At 40.0% G+C, this 13,804-nt stretch overlaps 1 protein-coding gene and 1 long non-coding RNA gene across 3 annotated transcripts in view; one reads left to right on the top strand and one right to left on the bottom strand.

Moving 5' to 3' along the window:
- Positions 1–13,804, top strand: part of sirt6 (sirtuin 6) — a 48,248-nt gene that overhangs the window by 25,880 nt on the left and 8,564 nt on the right. For both annotated transcript variants that reach the window (XM_043720874.1, XM_043720875.1), the window contains 2 exons: positions 7,969–8,028; positions 11,492–11,587. In XM_043720874.1, coding sequence (XP_043576809.1) covers positions 7,969–8,028; positions 11,492–11,587 — 156 coding nt within the window. The remainder of the gene's footprint in view (positions 1–7,968; positions 8,029–11,491; positions 11,588–13,804) is intronic.
- LOC122565172 lies at positions 397–9,790 on the bottom strand. The gene is made up of 3 exons (XR_006316103.1): positions 9,693–9,790; positions 8,892–8,894; positions 397–407 (listed from the first exon to the last, which is right to left on the bottom strand). It is a non-coding gene; the product is annotated as an uncharacterized LOC122565172 (long non-coding RNA).

Below are 13,804 nucleotides of genomic sequence, written 5' to 3' on the forward strand. Positions count from 1 at the left end.
ATAGTTGTGAAATTGTGTAACTTTGAGGACATCATGGAGGTGGTGGTGTTCCCATGCACTTACTAACCCTGGCTTTCTCAACATTGGAGGTCACAGATTTGGAACATCAGGATAAATGCCTTAAGTTCAGGTTTCCTAGAAGTATTCAACCATGAGTTGGTTTCTTGATTAAGCAAGAAGTGGTATAGTTGAATAAGAAACCGTCAACGTGAATCTGTATAGTAGTTCCTAGGTAATGGAATTCAGAAGTAATGTTGCCTTTGATCATATTTCTGAGTATTCTGAAAATGTGTATGGGCTAGTTTGAGGCTGTGCCCCATACTTATAAGAATTATTGCGGGAGATGGCATGAACCCCTGACTGGAAAGTGCTTAAAGTCTGTTGTGTAAATTGTACCTAAACATGAACTGCAAGTCTTTACATCTGGGAAAGACTTGCAGAAGTCTGCAAGTCTTCTGCAAGACTACCTGGCCTGCACGTCTTTGGTCTATGGCGGGGAGACTGGAGCACCCAGAGGAGGCCAGCGCAGACATGGGAAGGATGTGGGGGCTCCAAGCAGACAGTTGCCTGAAGCTGAAATCAAATCCAGGCCCCTGGCACTGTGAGGTGGCAATGTTAACCACTCAGCCACTGGGGCATGAAAGAACTGACTTAGTACATCTGACCCCCCCTCTACAATGAACTTTCATTTCCATCCCCAATTGCCCAATCCCGTACCTCACCTGTCGTCTCAATAGCAAGAAAACATGGCCAACAATAGTGGGGCAAAAGATGTCAGGGAGAATCTAGGGTTGGATGAAAGCAGAATTCATATTCTCGACAGTGCACGAAAAGCCTTTTACTGCCTAGTTAACATTCCTTTAGTCTAATGTAGAGACTGGTTGCCTTTCCCCTGAATTGTGTATGGAAAGGCAAGGACTGATTGGGGATAGTCAGCATGGCTTTGTGCATGGGAAATCATATCTCATGAACTTGATTGAGTTTTTGAAGAAGTAACAAAGAGGATTGATGAGGGCAGAGCGGTAGACATGATCTATATGGACTTCAGTTAGGTGGTCGACAAAGTTCCTCATGGGCGACTGGGTTAGCAAGGTTAGATCTCATGGAATACAGGGAGAACTAGCCATTTGGATACAGAACTGGCTCAAAGGTAGAAGACAGAGGGTGGTGGTGGAAGGTTTCTTTTCAGACTGGAGGCCTGTGACCAGTGGAGTGCCACAAGAATCAGTGCTGGGCCCTCTACTTTTTGTCATTTACATAAATGATTTGGATGTGAACATAGGAGGTGTAGTTAGTAAGTTTACAGATGACACCAAAATTGGAGGTGTAGTGGACGGCGAAGAAGGTTGCCTCAGAGTAGAATGGGATCTTGATCAGATGGGCCAATGGGTTGAGAAATGGCAGATGGTGTTTAATTTAGATAAATGTGAGGTGCTACATTTTAAAAAAGCAAATCAGAGCAGGACTTAAACACACACTTAATGGTAAGGTCCTGGAGAGTGTTGCTGACCGGAGACCTTAGAGTGCAGTTTCATGGTTCCCTGAAAATGGAGTCACAGGTAGATAGCATCGTGAAGATGGTGTTTGGTGTGCTTTCCATTATTGGTCATAAATTTTTTTTCTTCTTTAAAGCTTCTTTTATCTTTGGTAGTGGGCATGTTGATCCTAGAAATTAAATTGGTCATATTTCACGTTTGTGATGACTTGTGGATATGTCAGACTTGATTTCTGTTCCCACAAGGCTTAAGACAACTAAAAAAACTAAGTCTGCTTTTTGTAGTTTAGACTTAAGTTGTCGACCAAAGTTGCTGTTTGATCAAAATTTCATAAACATTTGAATCAGTTTTGATGTTGTGAAATCTTAACATATTATTCCTTTCAACTGTCAACTGGAATTTTGAATTTCTGTTTAAAAGTTATCAGTCCCACTGACTTTATATCAAAATTTTCAGCTTTTAATTATTAACAAGAATGAGTGTTTGTGTAGTCACTTTTATCAAAGGTTTTACGAATAATATTTCAGTATTGCCATCATAATGAATGCAACTCCATCAACAGGTAGCTTTTCCAGTTCGTCATTTCAACCCCTATAATTCAGTTTTCACATAAGTTGCAGCACTCTCAACATTCCTAAGATATGGGAGCAGAATTAGACCATAGACTCTGCTCTGCGATACAATCATTTCTGATATGCTACTCACCACCATTTTCCTGCCTTCTCCCCATTACCCTTCAAATCATTAGCACTTAAAAAATATTCCACAGATTCACAACCATTTGGGAGAAGTAGTTTCTCCTCAACTCTGTTTTAAATTTGCTACTCCTTATCCTAAAACTATGACATCTCATCCTAGAATGCCCCACAAGAGGAAGCATCTGCTCCAGGTCTATTTTATCCATGCTTTTTATCATCTTAACGACCTCAATTTGATCTCCCCTCATACTTCTAAATTCCAGAGAGTATAGGCCTAAACTGTTCAATTTTTCTTCTTACAACAAACCCCTCATCTCTGGGATCAATCTAGTGAACCTCATCTGAAGTACCTCTGATGTCACTTCAATTTTCCTCCAATAAGGGGACCAAGGCTGTGCATAATATTCCAGGTGCATCTCACCAATGCCTTGTATAATTGCAACAATACTTCCATACCTTTATATTGTACTCCTTTAGCCAACATTCCATTCGCTTTCTCTATTATCTGCTGTACCTGCATGCTAGTTTTTTGTGACTCATGAACAAGGACACCCATATCCCTCTGTACCCTAGCAGCCTGGAGTTTCTCCCCATTAAGATAATAGGTCGCCTTCACATTTTTCCAAACAAAATGCACCACAACAGACCAAGAAACATAAATAGAAGCACTTGTGCTTCACCAGAGGCTCACTGATGATGTTACCGAGCATGGTGACCAAACGTCTGAGACTAAATCTTCCAACTCAGCAAGCAAACTTACAACTCAAAATGCATGACCTCACACATATCCACATTTTGGCCCATTTTCCTAACCTATCTCTTTCCATTTGAAAGGTTCTTATTTCCTCAATGCAGTTTCCCATACCGCCTATTTTTGTATCATCTGCAAATTTAGCTAAAGAGCCTTTGGTCCCTGTATCCAAGTTGTTAATGTAGATTGTAAATAGCTGGTGCCCAAGGACCAAACCCTGTGGCACCCCACTGGTTAGTTCCAGCCAGTTCTCGGGGAAAAAAATATTTTCCTAACTTTGTCTTCTGTCCATCAGCCAGTCACCAATCCAAGTTAATAATTTACCCCTAATCCCATATGATTCAGCCTTGTCTCTTCATCTTTTGTGCAGTACCTCATCAAACACTTTCCAGAAGTCCAGATATATATTACATCTACAGGATCCCCATTATCCACGTGCTGAGTCAGCGAGTCATAGAGATGTACAGCATGGAAACAGACCCTTCGGTCCAACTCGTCAATGCTGACCAGATATCCCAACCTAATCTAGTCCCACCTGGCAGCACCCGGCCCATATCCCCCCAAACCCTTCCTATTCATATACCCATCCAGATGCCTTTTAAATGTTGTAATTGTACTAGCCTCCACCACTTTTTCTGCAGCCCATTCCACACACGCACCAACCTCTGCGTGAAAAAGTTGCCCCTTAGATCTCTTTTATATCTTTCCCCTCTCATCCTAAACGTATGCCCCCTAGTTCTGGATTCCCCCACTCCAGGGAAAAGACCTCGTCTATTTACCCTATCCATGCCCCTCATTTTATAAACCTCTATAAGGTCACCTCTCAGCCTCTGTTGCTTATTGGAAAACAGCCCTAGCCTATTCAACCTCTCCCTATAGCTCAAATCCTCCAACCCTGGCAACATCCGTGTAAATCTTTTCTGAACCCTGTTATCTTTGAAGAACTCTAGCAAATTAGTCAAACATGATTTGCCCTTCATAAAACCCATGCCAACTCTGATGGAGAGCATGTTGTCTTTCCAAATGTCCAGTATTTGCTTCCTTGATAACTGATTCTAGCACTTTCCCAACAACAGATGTTAAGCTAACTGGTCTGTAATTTCCCACATATTACCTCCCTCCCTTTGAATGAGGGCATTAAATTCAATCACTTTATTATCTAAGGCGCTTGAAACAGGATCATGTAAATTAATTCAGAAGCTTCACATCTTCAAACAAATAGATTAGATTAGATTACTTAGAGTGTGGAAACAGGCCCTTCGGCCCAACAAGTCCACACCGCCCCGCCGAAGCGCAACCCACCCATACCCCTACCTTTACCCCTTACCTAACACTACGGGCAATTTAGCATGGCCAATTCACCTGACCTGCACATCTTTGGACTGTGGGAGGAAACCGGAGCACCCGGAGGAAACCCTCGCAGACACGGGGAGAATGTGCAAACTCCACACAGTCAGTTGCCTGAGGCGGGAATTGAACCCGGGTCTCTGGAGCTGTGAGGCAGCAGTGCTAACCACTGTGCCACCGTGCCGCCCTGTTTTTAGAAAAATGTGCAGGAGTAATCCCTTCGGCACTAGCCTGCTCCCCCATGACCATGGCTGAACTTCTACCTGGACGCTGCCTTCCTTTACTATTCTCGTACCTTTTAGCTCCCTTTGTTTCCAATACAGTTTGAAATGCTTCTCACCCAATGGCTGTATGCGTAATTTTAAAGTAGTAGTAGTAGTTGTACAAAAGGTTTATTAATGTGGATTTTAAAGGGGGCTCTTGTAATCTTCTGTGCGTGTATTAACTTTTAAGCTGTTGTGTTAATGCAACCACTGCCATATCCTGGAGGGGTGTGAGCACTTCCATCTTGATAACTGTATGATGGGAAAGAAAGGCAACATGTATTCATCTTGTTCATTCCATAATCTCTGGACATCCCACAGCACTTCACGTAGTTTTGACAATTCACTTGTGCCCTCCAGTTTTTACGAGCACCAATCTAGAAAATTAAGTGAAGCAAGATTTGAAAGGAAGAAGAACCTGTTACATTTTTCGGCAGAACTGAGTATATTGAAGTATATTTCTTATTAAGGAATTGTCTGTTCCCAACGTACAAAAATATTAATGGAAGAACTTTAAAGAAGAATTGACAATGTGACAAAAGTCAATTATTTTGAAGGGGACTCTTAAAGATACCTGCGTTTCTAAGGTTCATACCTTGTATCTTATAACACTGACATAGCATGGGAGTAAAATGGGCCATTTTTATTGCGCATTATATTTGAATCAATCATATATAATATATCTCAAAATTTAGTCCACCGTCTTCATGCTGCGTATTCCTGTCACTATGGGGAGAGGAATGGGCATCGTTGCCAAAGCCTGCCCCTTTCTTGACCTGCTCAACTTGAGCACGCATCTAGCTGGAAGCTCCATAGAATATGGAGAAAGTGAGGACTGCAGATGCTGGAGACCAGAGTTGAAAAGTGTGGTGCTGGAAAAACACAGCAGGCCAGGCAGTATCCGAGGAGTAGGAGAATTGATGTTTCGGGCATAAGCCCTTCTTCAGGATTACTGAAGAAGGGCTTATGCCCGAAACTCGATTCTCCTGCTCCTCAGATGTTGCCTGACCTGCTGTGTTTTTCCAGCACCACACAGCTCCATAGAATATGTTGGGTACTGGCAACTTGACTGTTCTTTTTCTCTTCCTTGTGCCTGAGGAAGCAGGAACCAATTTCTACAGTTTGATTAGAAATAGTAGCATCATGTCTGCAACTGGACTAGCAATCCCAAGACCCACTGAGTGTGACAGGAGTTCAAATGTCACCACTGCAACTAAAGGAATAAAACTTCAATTAATTAATACATTAATTAAATCTGAAAAAAATTATAGCCTCATTAACAATGCCCAAGGAATGACTGAACAGTTGTAAAAACCCTGATGGTTCACCATTGACTTTCAAAGAGAGATATGTGCCATCTTCATCCAATCTGGATACAGTGGTTGACTCTTAACTGCCCTCGAAATAGCTTGGCTACATCCAAGCACCACAGAAAAATGTCAAATAGCATTAGAACCGGACAAAACACCGAGCATTGAATTACGCACAGAAAATGACAAAGCTGTGCAATTTATGCTAATATTGAGAGACCTGTCCATCAGACTAGACAGATGGCAATTCAACATTGTCACAGTTGGCGGTTCAATTTATAAAACCAACGTCCCAGGCTTCTCATTATCCGGCCCAAGGTATATGCTGTCTCACTGCCAGGAGAGACCAACCAGAGTCGTAGGTTGATGCAACAACAATATGCCAACTTCTGTGAACAGCCTCGATTTATTTTAGCAAGTACTAGCTTTTGGTGGATCACTTACACTCCGCAAGCACTGCAAGGAGTGTTATCAAGCGAGGCTCCCTGAACATGGGAACCGTCTTCCCTTTATACAGGGTTTTACATCGCAGTCAGTCATGCACTTAAGACACAATCCCCTGCCACTCCCCCGTAGTCACATGCCACCCAAAAATGTAAAATTATTAGATTATTTCCAGAAACAACGTATGATTAGGTTATTCCTTAAACTGCAGCATTTACAGTGTGTGATTAGATTGCTACATCCTGCCTGCAAGACAAATTAACACACCTCCTGGAACATGCAATTTCTTACATGTCAGCAGAACAAATTAACCCCTTAACAGCTCGAGGACACAGCATAGTGGTATACAGTTGAGGAAGTAGCTCAGAGAGTGCTCAATATTGACTTTGCACCCAACAAAGACTATCCATCAAACATGGTCAAGAAGCTGTCCTGATGATTACCATCTTTTGACCAACCTTAGTTGATGAGTTACTGTTCCTCCATGTTGAACACCAATTCAAAGAGATAGGCAAAGGCAAGATTGTGCAGTTGGTGAGGAGCATCAGTGTGCTTCACAAAATGTGGGTCCATTATACCACTATTTGGTCAAAAGTTGGTTGAACACTGATTAGTGCTTAATATTGCATGTTTACAATTCAGATGCTGATGCAGTCTCTATCTAAAAGCTCAAGACTTTCATTCAAATTTGGGCTGATAAGTAGCAAGTGAAATTCGCACCAAGCAAGAATCAGGCAATGACCATCTCCAGCAAAATAGAATCTAACCATCTCCAATTGACATTAAATGATGCTACCATTGCTGAATCCACCATTATCAATATACTGCGGTTTCCAGAAACTAAACTGGAGCAGTCATGGCTACAAGAGAAGTCAGAGAGGGTGGGAATTCTGTAGTAAGGACCTCACCACCTGACTCCCCAAAACCTACCCACTATCTACAAGACACCAGGTCAGGAATATGTTCCACTTGTCTGGACAAGTAGTGAGCCAACAATTCTAGAAAAGTTTTACACCATTCAAAACAAACAGTCTTATTTGGCCAGCACACATCATCATCTTAAATGTGCGATGTCTCCCCCACCTGTGCATAGCATCAGCAGTGTGTACTATCTATATGATGTATTACAATAATTCAATAATGCTCCTCCAGTAGCACGCTCCATGTCTGAGTCTTCGGCAGTCCAGGTCTTAGTCATAGCTGGACCCCAAATGTGACCTACTCCCTCTACTGGCCTTATGCTGTCTTCTAATTAAAAACAAAAAGCCCACTTAAAGTCCTTGTATCATAGCATTGTTAGTAATCATCTGTATTGTTGAAAACAAAGTCACAGCTTTTTAGGAGCATTCAAATGTAAAAGTCATGAATATAAGTTTGTATGGAATAAATCCAGTGAGGAATTCAGGAGAAACTCTTTGCCTGGAAAGTGTTTAGAATGTAAAGAATGAGTTATTGAAGGGAAATGGTCTAGAAGAAGCTGGACAGTAAATCAGATCTGTGGATGGAGTTATTTGAAGTAGGGATGGGAGGTGACATTTGTGGAGTATAAACAGTGCTGTGGACCAGGCGGGCTAAATGATCTGTTTCTGAAATGTAAATTTATGTCAGTACAGGCTAAAACTGAGATGATGTGTTTTCACCTGAGTTTTCTTTCCACAGAGATAAACTGTCAGAACTCCATGGCAACATGTTTGTGGAAGAATGCATGAAGTGTGGCAAGTAAGTTTCTCTTTATTTCTGTAACCTCTTCCCCCAGGGTTTAGTACTTTTGATGCTGCAGTAGCAGCTGGATAGATCTCAATTAACTTGCAAGGATCTGTGTATCATTACCCAGCCTGTGCAATGCCTTATTCAGAAACTGAATTAATTATTTTTAAGATTCGTTTTAATGAGCTATTGAAAAATCTAAAGTTCTGAGGAGATCAAATATAATTTTGCATTTGTACTACCATTGGACAGTCTACTGATTAATATATTACCTTACTTTGGGGAAAGTTGCTGAATGTTGTGGAATTTAAGATTTGGTGGATATTAATTCAAAAACTGGACACATTAAAAGGTGAACCCATGCTGCAACATATTCATGGTTCCTGACCAATATCTCCCTCCCATTAGAACTATTAATGTTGGGGCAGAGGCCAGCATTTGATTCAAAAGATGAATTTCCTAATAATTGTGGTGCAATTTTCCTCTTTGTGGTCCTCACTTTCTGTGAAGCCTTTGATATGGTCAAACACCCTGTCCTTATGAACCTTCCTTCCTTCACTTTTCAGCTCAATTAGATTGTCCTCGCCTGCTTCCACATATCCCTCTCCATAAGCAGATGGTATTCCAGAGGTGAAAGTATGTCACCTTTGTAATGAAGAAGGCCATCAATATATATCATCTTTGTAATGAAGAATGCACGCACACATATAAATGGGGTGAATTTGCATTTACAGAATTATATTTGCAAATACATTTTATTTAGCTCAAAAAGCACACAAACTGCAGGTAGACAATGCAAGCATTCAATCCATGTAATATTTTATAAATTCTACTTTGGAAGTAGAGATAGTTTGACGTAAGATTGGGATGCAGACAGACTTTAACCTCATACCTTTAATGTATTGTCTGAGCTGAGATGTCACTTTTTTAATATAAAACCTTAAGTTATCTCGAGAATGTGACTTAAAAGAAGTTCTAGGATTTACATATTAATGAACCGAAACCTGCAACCCACTCTAAAAGATACACGACTTAACAGCAATCTAGGTTTGTTCAATATATAATTTCAGTTGCATGACACTAATCTTTTGCTCTAAATTCTGTGTCTTATGGTCCTGCTCCACAGCTACCTGATGAAGGAGCAGCGCTCCAAAAGCTAGTGCTTCCAAATAAACCTGTTGGACTATAATCTGGTATTGTGAGTTTTAACTTTGTACACCTATGCAGCGTGCCTTGGGACTTCTTTCACGTTATTTCTACAAATTCAGTGCTAAAACTTCATCATAACTAAACCATTCTTCTGCTCTAAACTACTGGTGAATGAGTAGGTTATCTGTGCTCTGCTTCTAGTCTGATCTCTCAACTCGAGAGTAATTTATGAATTTTAGGTTATGCTGTATGATTTTTGTGTACAGTGTACATTTGCTGCAGGTATTTCTGGAGGGAAAGGAAGATCCCATTCTGTAGAATCAAACTTAATTTACCTTTTTTTTTAAAACTTTCTCCCTGCTCCTATCCTGGTGACACATTACATTTTGGAGGCCAGCAAAAATGTTTCTGTTGTTGTCTTCTATAACCATTTTCAATCCTGTGTGTCCATTCACCCCCCCCCCCCCCCCCCCTTTCGCCCCTCCACACAGTAGGGGCAGGAAATTAGTTTCACTGAATAGTGATACAGTGAAGCTATCACTGTATTCTCACAGATGAAAGGCTTAACAAACAATCAATTTTTCAATGTATAATTTCAGTTACATCACACTGTAAATCTTTGCTATAAATTCTGTGTTACGATCGAGCCCTCCACTATCTCCAGCATCGCTCCGAAAGCTAGTGTGCTTCCAATTAAACCTGTTGGACTATAACCTGGTGTTGTGTGATTTTTAACATTGTTCCAACAATGCCTCTTGCCTCCAACCTGTTTCTATCAAAAGTCTGTTCATAGAAACTACACTTATCTTCAATGAAGTGTAACTGTTAAACTGTCTTTACTGAGTTATCAGAAAGTAGCCAGGATATAGTTTGAGTATTCTTTGAGCATCTTGTGTTCTTGCTTCCACTGTAGTTTTCATAAACAACTCTGTCTCTGAACCAAAATCTGCACCTTTACTGTTTGCAGGTGTAAAGAAATAACTTGCGTTTATACAGCCCAATCATGTGGTAAAATATTCCATGGCCTTCTGCAAAAGCATTATCCAAAGAAAACTTGACACCGAGTTATGTAAAGAGATAGCAGAACAGATGATCAAACAATTGGGAAAGGTGGAGGGTTTCAGCATTGAGAGATAATGAAGTGGATAAGTTTAGGGAGAGAAAATTCCAAGTGTGAGCCCAAGAGTACTGAAATGCTGCCACCAATGTTAGGGTGAGGCAAGAGAGTAATGCAATAGAGACAGTAAAAGGAAAGCACTTGAAAGGATTTAAATCTGTTTTGTTTTGTTTCTAGCTGTGTTAAATTGGCTTTAATAACTTCAGCTACAGTTAAGTCAGCTAACTGATGCTCCTGGTGGGAGCATCCATTCAGTATGTGCATCTTTTGTGTTTTTGTGAGTCAGTAACTCAGCATGTAATATTTTTATCAAGATCTGTTGGTTTCTGTGTTCATGTGAGCTAGGCACAGCCTGCACATAAACACCATCTATTCCAATTAGCTACTTCTCAGGATGCATTTACCACTCACTGTTTGTTTGGAGGTGGGATGTTGTCAAGCCCTGTTGTTTTTGCAGAACTAAAGACAGAAAACCTGTAGATCAGTAGTTGTTGGCAAGAGTTAGAGAGAGACAATTTTTACAGGAGTTTTAAAAAATATAAAGAAATGATGCTAGAAATCGAAAACAAAAACAGAAATTGCTGGCAAAACTCAGCAGGTCTGACAGCATCTGTGGAGAGCAGCAACAGCTGTTCTGAAGAAGGATCACTGGACCCAAAACACTAATTCTGCTTTCTCTTCACAAATAATGCCAAACCTCCTGAGCTTTTCCAGCAATTTCTGTTTTTGAACAAGAAATAGTAATTCAGTTAGATCATGGCTGATCTTCATCCTCACTCTATTTTGTGTCTTGGCTTCGCTTCCTTTATTACAAAAATCTGTCACTCAATTTTCTGTCGAGTCCCAGATTCAGCTTTTTGGGAACAACATTCCAGATGTTCGCTACTTTTTCCTGACATTGCTCTTCAATGCCCTACTCTAATTTTGAAGATACATCTTCTTGTTTTGTACTCCCAATTAAAAGTATTTCCTTCTCATTATCAAATCTTTTAAAGTGTTCATTTTGATCACTCGTTTGACCCTCTTGTCTAGATTTTATTCTGCTCGTAAAGTAATTTGTTTACCTGTTTTTTAGGTTTTAAGAATGATTTGTAAACTTCGTTACCAGATGGAAATGAAGGCCAACAGTATCGTGCATAAAGATATGATATTTTGACATAAGTTTTCCCCACAAGGTAGTTTGATAATCCACTGGTTCTTCTCCTGCAGGCAGTATGTTCGAGAGACAGTAGTGGGAACAATGGGATTGAAAACAACTGGCCGATTATGCGATGTTAAAAAGGCACGTGGTCTTCGAGCGTGCAGGTATGGGATTCCTGTTCGTGTTTTATAGCATATTGTCTTCATATGTTGAATAATTGTGGTGTATTTTGGTACATTGGCAGGTCACCTTTCATATCTCAGTTAATTTTTACTTCATTTCATTGCACTTTTTTGTTTGCATCCACCTTAAACTGTTAGTCTTGCTAGTGTAGAGTTCTACAGATATCGATCATTTACCAAAAATGCACCTAAAAAGGGCACATTTGGAAGTTAGGCTAAATGTTGAATGCTGGCAGGTTCATTAACTGTAGAGAGCATCACTGCTTCATAAGTTCATAAGATAATAGGGACAGAATTAGGCCATTTGGCCCATTCAGACTATTCCGCCATTCGATCGTGACTGATATGCTCTTTACCATTTTCTTGCCATCTCCCCATAACCCTTCAACCCATTATCAATTAAAAATCTGTCTCACTCCTCCTTAAATTTACCCACTGTCCCAGCATCCACTGCATATTGGCGTAGCGAATTCCACAGATTCACAACCCTTTGGGAGAAGTAGTTTCTCCTCAACCCTTCTAATGAGGAGGCATCTGCTGCACGTATATTTTATCCATATCTTTTATCATCTTGATATCTCAATTTGATCTCCCCTCATTCTTTTAAATTCGTGAGCGTATAAGCCTGAACTGTTCAATCTTTCTTCATCCAACAAACTCTTCCTCTCTGAGCTCAATTTAGTGAACTTCTTCTGAGCTACCTCCAATGCCTGTATATCTTTTCTCAAATAAGGGGACCTAAACTGTGCATAGTACTCCAGGTGCGGTCTCACCAATGCCTTGGATAGTTGCAACAATACTTCCTTACCTTTATATTCTATTCCTTTAGCTATAAACCCAACATGTCTTTTGCTTTCTTTATTATCTGCTGTACCTGCATGCTGGTTTTCTGTGACTCATGAACGAGGCCTTCCAGATCCCTCTACACTGGAGCATCCTGAGTTCTATATCCATTTGTAAGATTCTTATTTCCTCATTGCAGTTTACTCTCCCACATACTTTTGTGTCATCTGCAAATTTGACTAAAACGCCTTCTATTCGTACTTCCAGGTCATTGATGTAAATTGTAAATAGCTGGGGACCAAGGACCAAACCCCACTAGTTACTACTTGCTGTCCTGAAAAAAAAAGCCATTTATCGCGACTCTTTCTTCTGTCCATCAGCCAGTCACCTATGCAAGCTAATAAATTAATCCTAATACCTTATGATCCAGTCTTGTGAATTATCCTTTTGTGTGGTACCTTACCTTAATGCCTTCCAGAAGTCCAGATATATTACATCTATAGAATCCCCATTATCCATTTTGCTTGTTTTATCTTCGAAGAACTCTAGCAAATCAGTCAAACATGATTTTCCCTTCATAAACCATACTGATTCTGATGGATAGAGTTTTGACTTTGTAAATGTTCTTATCTTGCTTCCTTGATAATTGATTCTAACACTTACCCAACAACAGATGTTAAACTAACTGGTCTGTAATGATAGGAGGATGATACTTGATTCCCATTAGACTTGCTCAATTTCATTTCAACAACTTATCTTCACAAAGAAAAGCAAAACAAGAATTCTTGCCTTCTCATGTAAATCGGCCGTCTTTCTTGATGGTTTATAACTATTCTTCTGCACTTCTAACCACCTCCACTTCAGCAAAAGCTTAAAGCACTTTCAACTTCCTTTAATAAACAAAATAGTATTTTCATTTCCTTCTTTTTCCAAAACCCCTCTGCCTGCATTTGAGGTTTTTCAATTTTATTGTACAAAGCCAACTAGGAAATGGTGTCAGTCCCCAATGCTAAGGGTATATAAATTTATGTTTATAAAGTTTATGTGAATATAGATGTTGTCTATCAACCTGTTCAGAGATGTTATTACATACCTTGGGAGCTGGGTGCATGTATACTTAGGCATGTACATATACATCAAACATAGCATATCACTACACACTCCGACCAGAACTCAAGATAGCTCAAATGTGCCTATCTGTTGGCTGATAAGTGATGATCACAATAATTCTTATTTATACAGTTTCAAAAATCTGCAAAACATAGTTGTATGACATGTTTAATTTCAAATGTTTTGAAAAAATTGCAAAGACAAGATGCAACAAAGACTTGACACAATATGTGGTGATGTCTGTACCTGCATGTGCAGTCTCAATGGTTATAATCCCTGCATACAGGACAAATGTCATTAATAGAG

Source organism: Chiloscyllium plagiosum, chromosome 31, assembly GCF_004010195.1.
Source record: "Chiloscyllium plagiosum isolate BGI_BamShark_2017 chromosome 31, ASM401019v2, whole genome shotgun sequence".
Classification (NCBI taxonomy): domain Eukaryota; kingdom Metazoa; phylum Chordata; class Chondrichthyes; order Orectolobiformes; family Hemiscylliidae; genus Chiloscyllium; species Chiloscyllium plagiosum.